This window comes from Notothenia coriiceps, unplaced genomic scaffold (assembly GCF_000735185.1).
Source record: "Notothenia coriiceps isolate Sejong01 unplaced genomic scaffold, NC01 NC01_scaffold00000339, whole genome shotgun sequence".
Lineage (NCBI taxonomy): Eukaryota > Metazoa > Chordata > Actinopteri > Perciformes > Nototheniidae > Notothenia > Notothenia coriiceps.
In genome coordinates, this window is record NW_011333040.1 from 20,957,148 (window position 1) to 20,974,814 (window position 17,667).

The 17,667-nt window shown below is 42.5% G+C and overlaps 1 protein-coding gene across 1 annotated transcript in view; it reads right to left on the bottom strand.

Annotated features, from left to right (window-relative positions):
* Nucleotides 1-17,667, bottom strand: part of tjp1a (tight junction protein 1a) — a 221,129-nt gene that overhangs the window by 17,746 nt on the left and 185,716 nt on the right. The window contains exons 13-29 of the mRNA XM_010779038.1: nucleotides 15,298-15,406; nucleotides 14,965-15,184; nucleotides 13,825-14,009; nucleotides 13,492-13,587; nucleotides 12,514-12,540; nucleotides 10,601-10,683; nucleotides 9,789-9,999; nucleotides 8,958-9,058; nucleotides 8,360-8,707; nucleotides 7,243-7,494; nucleotides 5,278-6,105; nucleotides 5,036-5,118; nucleotides 4,724-4,900; nucleotides 4,427-4,533; nucleotides 4,066-4,292; nucleotides 3,395-3,549; nucleotides 3,091-3,311 (exon numbers count right to left, since the gene is read on the bottom strand). Coding sequence (XP_010777340.1) covers nucleotides 3,091-3,311; nucleotides 3,395-3,549; nucleotides 4,066-4,292; nucleotides 4,427-4,533; nucleotides 4,724-4,900; nucleotides 5,036-5,118; nucleotides 5,278-6,105; nucleotides 7,243-7,494; nucleotides 8,360-8,707; nucleotides 8,958-9,058; nucleotides 9,789-9,999; nucleotides 10,601-10,683; nucleotides 12,514-12,540; nucleotides 13,492-13,587; nucleotides 13,825-14,009; nucleotides 14,965-15,184; nucleotides 15,298-15,406 — 3,430 coding nt within the window. The remainder of the gene's footprint in view (nucleotides 1-3,090; nucleotides 3,312-3,394; nucleotides 3,550-4,065; nucleotides 4,293-4,426; nucleotides 4,534-4,723; nucleotides 4,901-5,035; nucleotides 5,119-5,277; nucleotides 6,106-7,242; nucleotides 7,495-8,359; nucleotides 8,708-8,957; nucleotides 9,059-9,788; nucleotides 10,000-10,600; nucleotides 10,684-12,513; nucleotides 12,541-13,491; nucleotides 13,588-13,824; nucleotides 14,010-14,964; nucleotides 15,185-15,297; nucleotides 15,407-17,667) is intronic.

Here is a 17,667-nt window from a genome sequence, read left to right on the forward strand (position 1 = left end):
GGGGAATAGTGGACTTAGAGGAGGATCTTCGTGGTAACCTCAAGAAAAATTGGTTTATAGAGAGTCTCCCCGCACCCCTCACCGAGGAATAAAAGTAGATTTCATTGTCTGGTCCTCTTAGTCGTGAAAACTTTGTCCCGACTTTGTCTCCCCTAATACCCATTACGATGTTTCGTACTAGACAAACCACAAACCTCCGGTTTGTGAAGGTCTCTGTACAAAAGATATATAGACTCTGGATATTATATAACTACTTTTTGTCATATTATCCCCCGTGGGAAATTTCATCTAGACGAACACCGAATTGATTGTCCGCAGCATCTGTAAAGGTCACTATGCTTCGTGATGGTCGTGACAACCCACCCATCTTTAACGGTAATATATTATTTATTATTATTATTATGGTAACCCTAAAAATATCGCGAATACGATTACGAGTTTCTGCGGAAATGTAGTTTAGTCTTGTCTTTGCCATGTTTGCTTCTTTTTCTTTTACTTTGTCATCAGGATTAGGTTCACGTAAACTCTGGACGAATACACACAATTGAAATTACCAGAACTTACACACCAACACAGGGTCCTCTCTGGAGACGAGTCGGGAGACCACTACACACCTGGAGTGCCGGAGTTCAAGAACTTCGGGACAACCTCGACGACGCGAATGGAGTGACACCGGCAGATACTGGGGGACTACCAACCAGAAAACGGAGATTTTTAGGAGGCTGAGGAAGCAGCCCATACGACACGAGTAGAGACAAGGAAGACCCCAGCAAACCCGACCCACACCACTGTTAAAAACCCCAACACCCAGTGACAAATTAATAATAAACATCTAAAAATGGGGATGAAAACCAAGAGAAGTAATTTTTTTTTAGATGTAAACCAGGTAGAGTTTGTAGGACTCTTGGTTAGAAATCTCCGTTTTAGAAAAAAAGTATATTAACTGACGAAATCAACTTAGTAAAAGGTAGTAAGTGTGATCAATTTGAGTGTTAGTGACATAGTGACCAAAAGAAGTAAAACCACAGGACTAGAGCCAGAGGAGTAACTAAAGCTGTACGAAATTAACGGTCATAAAGTGAGAACAAAGAATGAAGAAATTAGTTAAAATTGTTCAAAGAGATTTAAGTGAAGTTGTAAGTACTAGTTTGTGAACCGACATATTAGTAAACAAGTAGTCCATCTCCACATTAAGTACGACGAGACTCACTAGTATAGAGTGTATCGGTGGGTTTAGGGCTGGACTTCTTGTCGAAAATATCTAGGAGGGTTCTTTGACTTTGTGACAGTACTGAGTACTGGTATTACGAAACATAACATAGGAAGTTTTGACACTTTTGCAGTTTTACATCGAGAGATTTACATTCGAAGGGTAGAAGGAAATTCACCAAAGGGTAATAAGTTCCAACGAAAGTCCACTGAGTTTTGTAAATACAAAACATTTACGTAGGAATTCTGACCGAAGTCAGAACTCTAACCTTTTGTCCCTCCACCCGACGTCCTCTCCTAAAGTCTGTTTACGTGTATAAATCGACATTTTGGGAGGTAGTCATTTACCAATAGAACGACAAATGTGAAATAGTAAAGAGTTTTTACATTTTAGAATTATAGACAAAAAACTCTAAACTATTTCTTGTCATATTTTATACAGTTAGGTAGGATTATTTCTTAACGATTGTTTCCAGTGTTTTGGTGTCTTGTCTATGACAGACACCTTCAGCTATAAATATAAATCTGAACCTTACTAGTCGTTACAAACCTGTTTAACGTGTCTAGTAATATTAGCTTCTCAAGTTGGTTCTATTTGGGAAAGGTTTATATGTTAGACATGATCACACAGTACCACTTGACTCTTTTGTCTGTAATCCCTTATTGGGACCAAGTCAACCTCGAGGCCGACACTTTCATAAGTTTGATTTATTTTATAGATTAAGGGGGAGAGGGGAAGAAATTGTTGTCAGCCGAGGAGAAGGAAGGTTTGGTCACCCACCTACCAACCGTCACCAGCTCTATCGACAATTAATCGGAGTAAAATTCCTTACTCTGAAAGGTTCCCGACTTACTGGTACACTTCGAGGTGAGTACAACAGGGCGACCTTACAACACCCCCCTAATTAGCCAGACGGGGCAGCATTAGAGAATACACTTCGTTCCGGTGACGCAGACCGAGGAGGACGGGAAGAGACGGAAAAGGGAAGGAGTGAGACCGAAGAAGAGATAATTTGTTGAGGAGGACGAGGGAAGGAGGGAAGATACCCTAGACACAAATTAAGGACTATCTACTAGTGAAGTATTATGCATTTCCGACTTTAATTCTATAACAGTTTATTGACAATTTCAACTTGCGGGATGGTAGTTTACTACAGGTTTATGGAGTATAAAGATACGGTCCAGGAAAACCCAAAACTGGTACCAGACCTCTATTACAAGGACTATTCACACCACGGGACAAGAACAGTATGCAATACATAGGAGAGAGACCCGAACCACCAACATCCAACATACAAGATACGAGATAAAGGTGTAAAAGGGTCCTGCAGGGTTTTACTGTTTGACGATCATACACTATAAGTATTAAACAGAACGGCAGACCAAGTGAGGTAAGGAGAGACCATACAAACAGTAGGGTGTTTTCAAATACGAAGTCGTCCTCTGTTTCAGGATGGTTGGGCTACGGTGTCCTTCGTAGCGATACTTGAGTGCGTCAAAAAAATAACTTTGACTTGCCGAAACTTTTTTACATCGGAAATCAGGAAATAGCCCACTGGAATTTCGGACTTGGTTGGTGATTGGCTAATGGTTACACAAGCCAAAAAAAAATCGTTATGACATCATAAAGTGGCCAAAATCTGATCAGCTCATTTTCAGACATTTCAGGTTTTTATATAAATGGATCAGGACAAAAAGAGAGAAAATCTTTGTTCCTGAAACTTTCAGGTTCTCTTTACACAGAGGGGACACATGTTTATGTAAAAGACATTAAAAAGAGGATTATGCATAATAGGTGACCTTTAAAATATTGGTTTCAAAAAGCAAAGATAATTCAGTGGCCCAAGAAAAGTCCTTCTTTATCCTTTCCTCATTGATTACCTTTCTCCTTGTCGAGTGGCGGCAGGATGCTGTTGTCCCTGCAGACCTTGAAGTAGATCTCCTGCTCCACGCCTTCAGGGATGGCGCCCTGCGGGATAATAATGCTGACCCCTGTCTCGATGGAGCTCAGGACGCCTCCGTTAGAGTTGAAGATACCTCGTGCTGTTGCCACCACAGTGTGGCCCTCGTCTTCATCCTCATCATCGTCAAGGGCACTGGGGCTAAAGGGCGGATATACCTTTCATTTCACACTCTCATATCCAACACAAAGTCATTTGATCTGCAGCGGGACGGAGTCTCTTACCTCACAGGGATGGCCTTGGGCACAGCGTTGATGTTGTTGTGCTGGTTTTTGGAGCGGTGGTCCATAGTGCGTGTGAAAGTGTCCAGGCCGCTGTCATGGTCTATGTTCTGGGGCTGGGGGGGGGTCTGAGGCTTTACAGTGCTAGAGTTCTGGCCCTGTGGTAAATACAAGAGGGTTATGTGTTAGACTGGAGGTAAAAAGAGCAGCTAGATGAAGAGCTTGGGTTATTTATGAAAGACAACAACAATCAAATTAGTAATAGTTTCTTATTGTGAACCCAGCATACTCGGTATAAAACGGGTAAGATATGTGCGTAACTCCCAACGATGAAGAATTGACACAGGAGGAAAGAGAAGGCAAACTACTTCCCGCTTCAGATTGCTAACAATTCCAATAATTTAAAAATAAATCCTTTTGGCTACTGTCCCTTGTGTATCAGTTATTAGAGGACAATCTGTTCTAAGTACAATGGAATTACAAATTGTGACAACATTTAAGTTTAAAAAAAGTGAATTCCACATAGATAAATGCATGTGAAGAATTGTAAAAATAACTGAATATGCAGATAAGTAATTATATCTGAGTGCTACATATCTTATATCCCCCCCCCCTTGCTTCATCACTTATTTGACCATCTTTAGAATGCTGCACTGAAATGCTCCTCTGCCTACCTTGGGAGCGGTCTCCAGCTTGTCGTTGGGCAGGAGGTTGTGGTTGAACTTAGGACTGTCGAACATGCGCGCAAAAGGCTTGGCAGACGTGGTGTAGGGCTTGGGAGTGTAGCGGTTGTAGCTGGTTGCTGGTGGAGCCGTTTTTGGAGGATGTTCACTTGTGCCGTTAACCGGAGACTTCTCAGGGAAGCTCTTCTGAGGCAGGAAGTTGGCCTGCACAGTGTTGGCTGTGGGAGAGACACGAGGGTCAGACAAAGAGCTCTGCAGCGTCTCTCAGTACACAGATAGATCTTCATGTGATTACAATATTGGATAATACTCTAATCCCTCTCTGCTTTGACCGAAGGCAGAACATGTTTACCTTCAGGTGCGGGTTTGGGCAGTGTGGCGGGTGGCAGAGTAGGCGTCACCTGGGGAATTGGTTCGTATTTCTTCTCCACTGGACTTGGTTTCTCCACTGACTCCGTCCTATATCACATGACCAAAACCATCAGTACAAGATATAAAGTAAAAAGGAACAAAGACATTCATCATAAAAGCATAAAGCATGTTTCATAATTTAAGGAAAAGGCATGATAATTGAATCTAAGAAGATAAAGCCAACGATGTTTCATTAGAATATTATATGTGTGGGAATGTGGATGTGGCTGAGCATCACCTGGAGTAGTTGTTATTTGTTTGTGCTTGTGGCTGGGCTTTGTTAGGACCGGTCTGGAGCCTGTCAAAATACGACAGCTGTTTCCTGTAGTAGTCCTCGTCCTCGTCTGGGTTGTAATGGTTGGAGCGCACGATGTCATCAGCGACCATGGATGGAGGCTGCTGAGGCCCTGGGGCTCTGGGATAAGAGAATCAAAACGGTTCAACACAGGCTGAGATGGTGAGAGCAGAGCAAGAGAAGATATTACAATGACTAAAGGACAATGGTGTGAAATGAAAGTGACTTATTACAGTTGCATTTAGGCAAGCTTACCTAAAGGTCTTCTCTTGATCCAGGTTGCTCAGAGAATTTGCTTTTGGGATGACTCCACCTGCTTTCAAAGGTATATCGGCTGCCTGCAATAGCAAAAGCAATGAACCGTATCAGTAGGATAACAAATGATGAATGTCCACTTCCAAATTGCTTATTTAGCAAAAAGATAAAGAACAAATGCACAATTTAAGCCCACTAGTAACAACTGCTATATTTTATAATTGAACTGCAAAACAGTTTACCTTGTTCCCAGAAGACTCTACTGCCACTCTGTCCACCGACACGGAGCGCTTGTTCTCAAACATCTTGACCCTCGTCAGGACCGACTGTGCCCGGGCGGCGGGTTCGTCTTGCAGATCTCTGGCGGGGAAAGGATTCAGAGGATCGGCAGGCGAGGGTGAGGGGGCCTCTGCTTTGGGAGGGGGTGTGGGGCTGCTTGCAGAGTTCACAGGAACGGGGTCATACTGCTGAGGTTTGTAGCTCTGCTGTTGTGCTGTTGGTCCCGGGTTATAAGCCGGCCGCTGGGCAGTGGGGTCCGGGGAGTGGGCAGCCGAGGGGTACGCGTTCAGGTGAGAATCCTGGTCGTAGTGCATGTCGGACCCCGAAACAGGGGGTGGGGGGTCATCATAACGGACAGGAGCTGGACCGGTCGGTTTGCCGTAGCGAGGCCGCCCGTCAAATCCCTGCTGAGGCGGGGGCTCGTCGTAGCGGAGAGGGGGGGTGTACTGGGGGTCAGGGCTGTCCCCGTATGGCAGGCGGGGGTCGTAGCCCTGGGAGTTGGCAGTAGGGAGCGGCTGGTTGTACGGGTTCCACTGTTGCTGGTCGTAGTGAGGCACACTGTTCTCGTAGGGCAGGTTAGAGTCATAGTTGTTTCGGTGCTTTGGTTCTGGGAAGCCCCCTCCGCTGCTGACTCCACTGCTGCTGACATCATACCGGCTGGGGGGATGGTCGTAATCTCTGTATGGCTGCTGGTCGGGGTGATATCCCTGCTGAGGGTTGTAAGTCACAGGCTTCATGCTGTGACCGATTCTTCCTGTGTTGTCTGGGATGTATGGATCCTTCTGGTACATCTACCAAACAAATGAAACACAATGAATAAAGTTAACAACAGCACAGCATCCTAATACATCAAATGTGTAGTATGAAATAAGCCGACATACAAAATCGGTTAAAGAAAAGGAGAATATTAAAATAATTTTGTTGAAATTAAGTGCAGAAGAAGAAACAAGAAGGGAAAGACCTGAAATAGAGAAACTGAGAGGGAGGGGTTACTGGTCAGGTAATACACAAGATTAAATAGAAATCGCAGCACAGCCAAACACCCAATGCAGCGTAAACACATCACAATGTACCACTGCAGCTCCAAATTAAACACTACAGTTAAGTAAACAAGGAAAAACAAAAGTTGTCCGGAACCACATCAAAACAATGGGATGCATTTTACTTGTCTGAACCGACAGAATTTGAAAAGATTTGCAGGATAGTTATGTCATAGAACGTCTATCGATAATTTGACTTATAATGTGGGGTGCTGCATAGACAAGTGAAAATGTCACCCACTGTCTTGGCGCTATTATAAAGGCAAATCAGACATCCACAATAATATATAACATTACAAGAAAATACCCATTGTAAAAAAAAACATAAAGAAGTCCTGATAATTGAGAAGTAACCATTGATTATCCATCCAGAGTATTTTTGTTTCAATTATGTCCGTTTCTTGGCTATGGCTATATTTCAACCGCAGGAAAAAAACTAAACATATAAAAATGGTTGGAAAATGAATGGTTACTTTTACAAGAAAACCATCTGCACTTATAAAAAAACACAACGTTGAGTTGTTAACAGAGAATAAAGGCAAACGTATTGCAGCCATGCAGAGAGGATAAGCAACAGTGAGAGCGTCAGGATTCTGCTCCCCCACATGTAGGCATGTCAGCGCAGCCTCACCTCCAAGCCCACTGTTGTTTACCAGCATTTACTCCGGCACATGCACACACAAATACACGCACAATTACGCCCACACACACACATCTCTGTCTCTTCTGGGCAGCACTTTGGTCAGCGGACATGCAGGGCGGAAGGATAGAGAGAGAAGCGTGGCAGCAGAGGAGGAAGAGGAGGACAGGCAGCAGCAGCAGCAGCAGGAGGTCTGAGCGGCTGAGCCGAGCCGGGCCACGGAGTGTCCGGGGGGGGAACATGGATACCTTTGTTTCTGAACCGGCCAGTCCAGACTGTAGAGGCTCTGGTGAGACGCTCTGAGGGGCTAGCTCAGGGGTGGGCATCCTAAGTGAGCCCGCCTCTGGGTCGGGGCTTGGCGGGCTGACAGGAGCTGCAGGAGCCTCGTCAGGGCTCACCCCCCCTACAGTTTTTACAGTAACGTCGACAGCATGGGGCAAAGTCTCAGCCGGGGGCTCAGGCTGCGGGGGGACGCTAGGGACGGCAGCGGCCTCTGCTTTCTGTGAAGTGGTTCAGAAATGTTTAATAACACGTGCTGACACAATACTAACAAATGCTACTAGCGTTACAGCATTCTATATCGCTCTGCTGATCACTTACACCAATCTGCCAATCACCCACCTCCACATTAAACAATAGCTGTAGGTCAACCAATGTCATGCGAGAGTTAGGAATTAGCAGCAGGACAAGTTTTCATTGTTAGAGTATACTAATTCGATTTTAATTCTACGGTTACAATACAATGGCTTATTTTGTTTACCCCTTTTATGTTCATTAACACATCATTAGACGACAAACGTTTCGATTTGGGTGTCACAGCGGCCAATTGGGTGTTGATTAATACATTTCACAGGTACACTGGATCAACACTGGTAATTCCAACATGCACATAATACTTTGTCTTGTTGTTTCGTCACAGTCCCGATCACAGGTAAAACAAGGGTAGGAAGTGCACATAGGTGAGTACTGGTACAGACAAACATACGTTTCTTTTCCCAGAGGCATAAGCAACAGTCACACCGATAAGACATCTTGTGGTAATACAGAATACAATAGTAACAGTAAAACTTATCTCCTTTTCAAAAATAAAAAAACACACGCTAACAAAGATCAATTTACAAACACATATAGGCAAATAGATAAAATAAATAATATCATAAATATAGATGTATATATATTATATATAATATTTATATATTGCGATAAATACCTGACCACAGAAGTTTTAATATTGTTTGGTAACAGTAGATACAGAATAACTGTAAAATTGAAAAAGTGCCTTCAATAGCGCCTCCAGAAAACCCTTCTAACGCAAACCACGTCCTCCAGACAACAGGGAACACGTGCGGCTCTCAGAAACGCTACCTGCTGCGGAACCGGAGCCTTGAATCCTGCCGGGTCGATGCGGTTCAGGGGGGTCGGCTGCACGGTGTGGAAGCTGGCGTAGCCGGGGGGCTCCTGGATCACCGGGGGGTCGTCGCGGACAGGTTCGGAGGAGCGGGTGATGGCCGGCTCGGCGGGTGGACCCACGTCGTCGTTCAGCGTCTCGTCCAGCTCCTGGTCGGTGTAGGCCCCGCCCTCTGTGTCCGTGTCCTCGTAGTCAGAGGTGTGGCGGCTGTCGGTGCTGTACATGGAGTACTCGCTGCCTGGTGCAGACAGGTAGGACAGGCGGTCGTCATGGATATCCAGGTCATCCTCAGCTGCCCCGTCAGCCTGGAAACAAAAGGAGAGAGAGAAAGGGGGTCACATCAAGAATGAGTCTGTTGACAGTTTAAATATCTATGTTTTTCTGTGTACAAACAGATTTGATTTTGCGTCTTTGCTCATATATGTATGCATATGCATATACGTCTGTCTTTGTGAAGCAGCTTGGTGCAAATCCTGTTTTGTTTTTGAGTTTTATGTAAATGAAATACAATTGTCTACATTTCCAGTCTACATGGTTTGTGTGTGTTGGTCTCACCTTGCCCTCTGAAACCCACACCAGCTGGTTCTGCTGCTGCTGGATGATCTCCTTCAGAGCTCCAAACCAACCATCATTCATGTTGTTCAGGTTAATGGTAGCTGAATACAGACAGAAGAGAAACACACATCTCTCAACATATTTTCAATTGACAATGAAGTACAACAACAGCTTCATAATTAAAAGTTAATTTGAGACATGAACTGTACACAACTATCTTCTTCATCAAAGTGATCACTAAACAAATTGTGCTTTTATGGTCAATAAAATGTCCCAGTTTCTCCAGGTCCAAGTCAATTAGTAAATGTATTTTTGACAAATGTAAAAAATATCCCAGCTTTCTCTCTTCACTAGTTATATATAAAGTACAGACAGTATAACATTATTATGAGACTTGGATCTGAAAATAACTTTCAAGGATATGGTTGTCGAGGTTACATTGCAGCTTGTTGCATTATAGTTATGGGAAAGTTGATTATGTGAAGTTAATGTTAAAAAAACATTAAAGAAAACTATCTAGGGATTCTCTAATATCTGTTTCACCCACAGATGCTTCTAAGGCATGGTCACACCACCCCTCCTGACAGAGAGACATTTTGAGGACGGGCCCTGGGGGTGCGCTTGTGTGACGGTCAGTGCTGAACCAGCGTTTGTTAGGAATCTGACAGAATAGGGCCAGGCAGCGGAGCCTCAGCCTCTAACGCTGTGACACTCAATTGTCAACTGCCTTTTGAAAGTGTCAATGCTGGCTGTGAAATCTCCACCACACCCCTCCTTTTGTTTGGAACCGCAATCCCCCCCCCCCCATCCCCTCTTTCCCGCTGGACTCACTGGTGAAGAGGTGGTGGTTGTTCTTTCTTAATTTGTGGGATCGCTCAAAGAGCTTCCTGGCGCTCTTCCGAGACTCGGGGCAGAGGCGGGTCCTCATGTGCTTGACGCCCTGCTTGGTGTCGGGGTTGAGGAACACCACAATGGGATACCACTGAGCGTAGTTCAGACGGTCCACTGCGTTAGGGGTGATGTCCAGCACCGCATGCTTGTCCTAAGAACATAGAAAACAAAAAGAATAAAAACATAAATGACTTTGTTTCCATTTTGTGAGCACGTCCTCTATTGAAATGTAGGGACAGGACGATCAGAGATACTATTATTTTATCTTGATTATTTTGTATTTGTGGTGTTTTTTGCTCTATATCATGTGAAATGTATCAGGATGTTAAAGCAATACAATGATGTGACCAATGTTCCAGTTTGTGTGAGGGTGGGGGGATTCTGTTTGTTTTCTTATATGGAACAAAAGAGAGAGAGTACTGCAATTTCCTGTAATAAGAAAACCAAAACCAGGAAATGTGAAAAATAGTTGTATTGTCTGTTAAATCTGCACTCCTTAATAAAGAAATAAATAAAAAAACCTAAAGATGTTTTTACATGTTGTGTGCTTCAGATCTTGAACCATTGTAAGAAGTCAGCCTGGATTAGTATTTAAAGTGAACCTGCAACCCTATAGTTCACAGGGATGCAGTACGGACACCAGAGGGCAGCAGTGAGCTGTGCACATCATCGTGGCTCGCAGCCATCTTTTCACTACCGTAACAAATCTGTAAAAAGATGTTCATGTCTCTACATGTCATCTAGTTTCTCACCCGGTCAATGATCTGTTTGATAGTGTGCAGGCGAATGATGCCGGAGTTCTTCTGGTCGGTTCCTGCATCCCTGGGTTCACTCTCTACGGAAGACAAATGGACAGAGTTACTGCATCATGTCAACAACAAGAGAGAACAACAATAACACCAAGCTGTGCCCCAATTAGACATCCTCGCAGCGTGCAGTTGTCGACTCCCATAGATAGAGCCGTTACAAACTGAATCAAAATCTCCGTATGGGAGAGGACAAGTGGACGTGTGTGAAAAAAGCTAGATAGTAAAGAAAAATGAGGAGAGCAGCCAATTCATGCAAAAGTCATTCTGTATTTTGGTTAGCGTTGGGAAATTAAATTCAGTGTTAAATGAATGCAACTGCATGTAGCGGTACATTATTGTTCTGTAAATGTGTTATGTGAGAAACACTGACGTGAAATATGCACATACAAGAGCATGAGGGTCATTTCAGGATTAATGAGAATACACTGTCATTGTAAGCCTCAGGGATTTAGGCAAGGATGTGTACAGGGGTTTATGATTCACAAAAAGATAAGCAATGGTTTCCTGCCTAAACACACAGGTTCAGAAGAAGGAGATATGTCAACAGGGGGTAGAATAATAATAATAATAACTCAAACAAATCACAGGCTAGAATACATTTCTAATTTCTAATACAATCTATGATCTTACACAGCTATTAACATTTTAGAGAGGGCAGATATATATCCATGCAACAAGTCAAGAATCAAGCGTGTACAGCAATGTTAAAATAATGTGTTGGGATTCAACTTCTGAGAATACACAACATTTGAAAGACCAATCTTTGAAAAGTCCTTCCATTTACACTCAGTGGTTTGATTGCAGTCTGGAGTGTAAGCCATTTCAAAAATCAGTCACATTTCATTCTGATACACCTTTGTTCCAGCATGTGCATGAACTTCATATCCAATATATTTACTGTATGGATAATGTGTCTGAATGCATAGTGTAGTCAGACTTATTTCAGGATATAAACTCCTAAACAGGTTATATTTTGATCCCACTGCTGAGATACTTGATTATTTTATAGATACTAAATGCTGTGTATTATTATGTGTAATTATTATTGCATGTAGCGTTTCATTGGCAAATAATAAGTATGAAAAGCATGACGATATGTCAAAACATTTTGAACTACAGATAATCGTAACATTCTTAGTCAATTTTACATTATTTGATGATTTTGTTATGATTCTGTTAAAAAGCAAAAACTCACATCTCAGGTTTTATTGCAAATTAAACGCAGAGCTTTACATGCTGCCTTGTTGTTGTTGTTGTTGTTGTCTCCCTACATGATGCCATTAACAGGGGAATAACACCGACTTTAACTTTAAAATGACTACTGTGTCTATTAAAGGATACGGCAGTCCCTTCCATTATCAACATGTAATATCACAATAACAAGCAGCTCCTTAGGGCCTTACATTTGCATTCTTAAAAGTATACATTTGAAACATGTTTACTTTAAAGAATGCACATGTAGGTCTCTAAGGAGTAGAACATGTCTAAGTGTGTAAGGATGTGCAAAAGGTGATCCATGCTAATGCTGCTGAAAATCTTTAATAGATGTATTTTTATTTAGTTTTTAAAATATTAACTGTAGATTTCTTTCCACCAAGAATAATATATGAACTGTATGATATTGCATATATTCAGTGTCAGGTCAGCAATTGACTTTATAGTCATGTTAATATATAAAAAAGTAATTGTTATAACCAATTGCAGTGACTAAATGTGACTTCCTAAATCAAGTGCTATTCCCCCATGCGCATTGTTTAAACCTCTATAGGCCTATCTAGATAGCCACCAAACACCAGATTATCTCTCATTCACTAAATCAATGAAACAAATAAAAGTTGATGCACTATGTGACATACTTTCCCCTCCTTGTTGTTGTTGTGATTCTGAAAAGAAAGTACAGTTACACAAACATCACTGGAGTGGCGGGAATACACATCAATGAATGGAATCACTGTTTGTGGGTGTGTGCTGAATATGTGTGTGTACTTGCACTGCCTTGTGGGGCTGTGCACTTAAAGTCATTGACATTCAATACTGAGTGTTGAAATAAATACCATACATTAAGGAGGGTTGCAATGTCATGAAGTAAGAGGCAGTGGATGAGGACTGAGAGGAGAAAGTGTGTGTGGCTCTGGGTGGTGTGTAGAGGAGTGTGTAAAATAAACAGAGATTAAGGAATAGCAGGACACAGGAGACCCAACCTGACCTACTCAAATAAATAAGGAATATGTAGTAGTAGTATTTGTAGCATTTTCTGGAGTAAAGCAGATTTCCATCTTAAAAAAATAAAGAATTGCTTGACTTTGTACTAAATATTTTAACAGCCAACAGCAGTCTATGCATTACTAAAGACTACATGGGGAAAAACACAAAAAATGTAACTTTTATAACAAGTGCTGGTCCCTCGTCTTATCCGACTCAGAATTCTTGATATGAGTCTCTATTTTTTGCTCTCTTTATGGTGAATGACTTATTTTCAAGTCGATTAGTCAACTTTCAACAGTACGTTGTTGTTCCTGTATTTGTTCACCTACAATCATTCAGTTTATAATTACTCCTTCTTATTCTGATCTCCAACATCTCCCAGACTTCATAAGGTTGTTCAGAGGTGTGTAGACCTCAGTTTGCTATTAAAGATGTGGGGTGCATATTTATCAGATACTGACCACTACTGTGAACATTTGCTGAATGCTGACAGGTTAAACAGCATTCAGCTTTAGACATGTGTGATGTGTACATTAAGAGTGAGGTCTCCTATCTTTGTAAGACACAAGTGGGACCCTTTTCAACACATGAACATTGGAAGAGACGGTGATGTGTACTTTATCACTTACTTGCTAGTTCAAAGATGTCTGGCTCCTCCCTGGCCAGTTTCTCTCTGGCCACGTCTGCGATTGGCCCAAAGAGAACCACAGGCCTCAGGAACCCAGCTGCACACAAGCAAATCAGCATCATGGAACACTCACAATACTTCATCATCATACATCTGGATCACATCACAATCAGTGTTGTTCAAATGAGTAACTTTGTAATGCTTAGAGGTATAAAAACATCGGTTTGTTAAAGGGCTGGAAAGGTTCTTGTGTTTTTGTAAATTCTCCCTAAATTAAAGTTTGAAAAGATTTGGGAGTTGAGTGCGCCTAAAGTCTTCCACGATGTACTCTTACCTTCCCTCAGCACCACCCTCTCGTAGGCAGGGAACTTGCTCTGGACGGGCTGGGCTGACAGGTCCTCCCTGCTCTTCCGCAAATTCCTCTTGGAGCTTCGCAGTCCTCTGAATCTCCAGAAGTCGGCCCTGTCCCCTCCTGGCGTTTTGGGGAGGGTGTACTGCACACTGGACAGCTGCTCCGCTCTGGACAGAGAGATGATGAATACGGTGTATCAGTATGAGTAGGGTCAGCTGTGAAATTCAGTTAAACTGCCATAAAGGCCACTTTGAGACTATTTTTCGGGCTGACTACTGTTTAGACAAGATACTGCCAATGAAATACCGTTGTACACTACTGCATTGTTAATGGTTGTCAGACTGATTATTGAGTAGTTGCCATCATTGACCAAAGAAATGCTGACTACATTCTTAAAAGCCATTATATATTCAGGCTTGATATTGTGTCTTGAGGGGTAGTACAATCTAATCTATAGCTCAATAGTCACGTCACAAAGAGCTAAAATATCACACAACTTAATGATTTGTCTGTGAATAGCAGAATGGCAGGGTCAGCATTATGATATCAGTAAACTCAGAACTTTACATTGGTTATTTTCCCAAGATGTTAAACACAGATAAGTGTTATTTACACAGTTCAGCATTGCTCCAATTGGTTCATGTTTGATAGAACCTAAGGCAAGAGTCTGCAGTGCAATCTCTGGCCTGACACATTGGCTAGCGTGGAGAATAACTCATGTTTATTGGATTGTATTATTATTGAGCAACGATATGCTGCATCATTTAAAAGAATATTTTTGAGTTCTTGCTGTTACTTTAAGGAACTTTGTTTTCAAAGAATATCCAGGGAGACATGATGATCTATACTTCATATCCTCACACACACAGAAAGCCTTCACCTCACACACTAGTCCTTATAAAAGCATTAACCTGACATACAGGATCTGTTCAATACGACCAGTTTTAAAACACTTCCACAAATCATAATAAATGTGTAAAATATCATTTGTATGTGCTCCTGAACCCTTCCTTGCTACTCACTGATGAGTGTATCTATCCCTGTGCCTCCACCCTTGCCCATTCATAAAGTGCCAGGACACGCTCTACAGGATTTAAAGGCGCGACCTAAAGCGTATTGTACCTGTTCTTGTTGGGGATGATTCCCCTCTCCACTTCCTGATGGTTCTTGCCAATACGGATAGCGAGCCAGGAGCCTAGTTTGCCGTTGTAGAGCGTATCTACTACACGGAACACCTCGCCCTTGTTGAAGCTCAGCCCGTACGGTGACTCCTTTTCATATTCAAAATGGGTCCGAATGTAGAAGGAGTCACCCACGTCCGATTCCACTATCCTGCGGTACACTGAAGAGAGAGCAGAAAATGACATAGACGATTAAATCCACCTTATAAATGTTCTGCCTTTGATGTCTGATTTTTTCACAACTAACAACGTCATTAATACTGTGGCCACTCACCATCCTTCTTCTTCTGGGCCAATATAGTCACTTCTTCTCCTTTTGGGAGATCCAGCAGAAACAGCACAGCCTCCTCCCGGATTATGTTAGCAAAGTCCACATTGTTTACCTTCAGATGCATAACAGAAGAGCTACACGTTATTCATTTGCATTATAACTAATGGACCATCATACAAAGAAGCAAATTAAACTCTTATTCTTGTGTTATTGCATGCCAACTTTACCCTACCAAGTTTGGAAGAAAACTGTAAAATGCTTCACAGTGGTTGAAAGCTGCTAAGTGATATCATTCTCCCCCAGTTTTTCCACATTAAACAGCTACCTTTTTTTAATTAGTTGCCAAAGAAAAAAACTTTAGCAGTGAATAGTTTTTGGATTTCTCATAGAATAGGAACACAGGAAAATAAAAACTTGTTGTTCCAACAGAAGCAGGCCGATGTATTCCCCCTACAAGGGAGCAGCCTCCTCCTCACCTCCTGCTGCTGTCCTAAACACAATAACTGCTGTTTATTGACTCTGCTTGAGGGGCAGCAGGGGAACCAGAAACACATGGACTGAATCACTGAACCTCAGAAAGACACCTTTATCCTTCCCAGAAACAGACGGGCTTGACGTCTTTATCTCCACTAGCACACCGTGACCAAAGGGAAACCATCTAAAGATGGAAAACAATGTCCTGGAAGTCTCCAATGTCTGTTTGTACAGTGCAGAGCACGAGCACACACACACACACACACACACACACACACACACACACACACACACTACCACACACACACACTCACACACACACACACACACACACACACACACACACACACACACACACACACACACACACACACACACACACACACACACACACACACACACACACACACACACACACACACACACACGTATATGCAGGAATCCTGAAGTCAACTGTAATACCTTTTAAGACCTTTTTTAAGACCCTTTCCATACATTTTAAGACCTCATCGCAACTTCGAGTTCTAACCGGTTACATTGGCGACACACTTTACCTCACATTGACTACCGTAATTTTCGGACTATAAGGCGCACCTGAATATAAGCCGCAGCAGCTAAATTGAATGATGTGTACATATATAAGCCGCACTGGACTATAAGCCGCAGGTGTTTTAATGTTTAATTACCATATGTAAGGGTTCGTGCACAGAGGGGATTGTCGGGAAAGAACATTAAAACACCTGCGGCTTATAGTCCAGTGCGGCTTATATATGTACACNAAATGGGAGCTTCCTTAAACAGCCATCTCTTTCCCGGCAATCCCCTCTGTGCACGAACCCTTACATATGGTAATTAAATATTAAAACACCTGCGGCTTATAGTCCTGTATACACATCATTCAATTTAGCTGCTGCGGCTTATATTCAGGTGCGCCTTATAGTCCGAAAATTACGGTAGTCAATGTGAGGTAAAGTGTGTCGCCAATGTAACCGGTTAGAACTCGAAGTNCACACACACACACACACACACACGTATATGCAGGAATCCTGAAGTCAAATGTAATACCTTTTAAGACCTTTTTTAAGACCCTTTCCATACATGTTAAGACCTCATCGCAACTTCGAGTTCTAACCGGTTACATTGGCGACACACTTTACCTCACATTGACTACCGTAATTTTCGGACTATAAGGCGCACCTGAATATAAGCCGCAGCAGCTAAATTGAATGATGTGTATACAGGACTATAAGCCGCAGGTGTTTTAATATTTAATTACCATATGTAAGGGTTCGTGCACAGAGGGGATTGCCGGGAAAGAGATGGCTGTTTAAGGAAGCTCCCATTTATTAACATTTCAACAAACAAGTTGCATATTTGCATAACGTATTCAAGTGTTACCATTTAGTGCAATAGTAGCTACAGAATATGTACTGTGCTGTGTAAACTGTACTGTATCACATAGCGTTTCAGACACACAAACTATTCAACTCCCAGCGCACCGTTTAACACCTTTGCACAAACTGTCTCGCTCTCGTAATGTCTGTCTGTCTTGCTCTCGTTCTGTCTCTCGTACCACTCTCGGTTCCACTTTTACTTTTGCGCGCTACCTGTCTCACTCTTTTCCGGCCTCCAGCTTTTCTTGCTGGAGCCCGCCGCTTAAAGGTGGGGGCGCGGACCGGCCATAGAGCCCATAGAGTTAAAGGTGGTGGACTGTAACCTGTAAAATCCATAGATTAGCCGCACCGTTATATAAGCCGCAGCGTCGAAAAAAGGCGCGGTTTATAGTCCGAAAATAATACATAAAATGAGCTCTGTATTTCCCAATGTTTACCAGCTGCAAACTTAAAGTGCAATACTTATTGATGATAATACTTTTTTACGAGTTGATATGTTGATAAA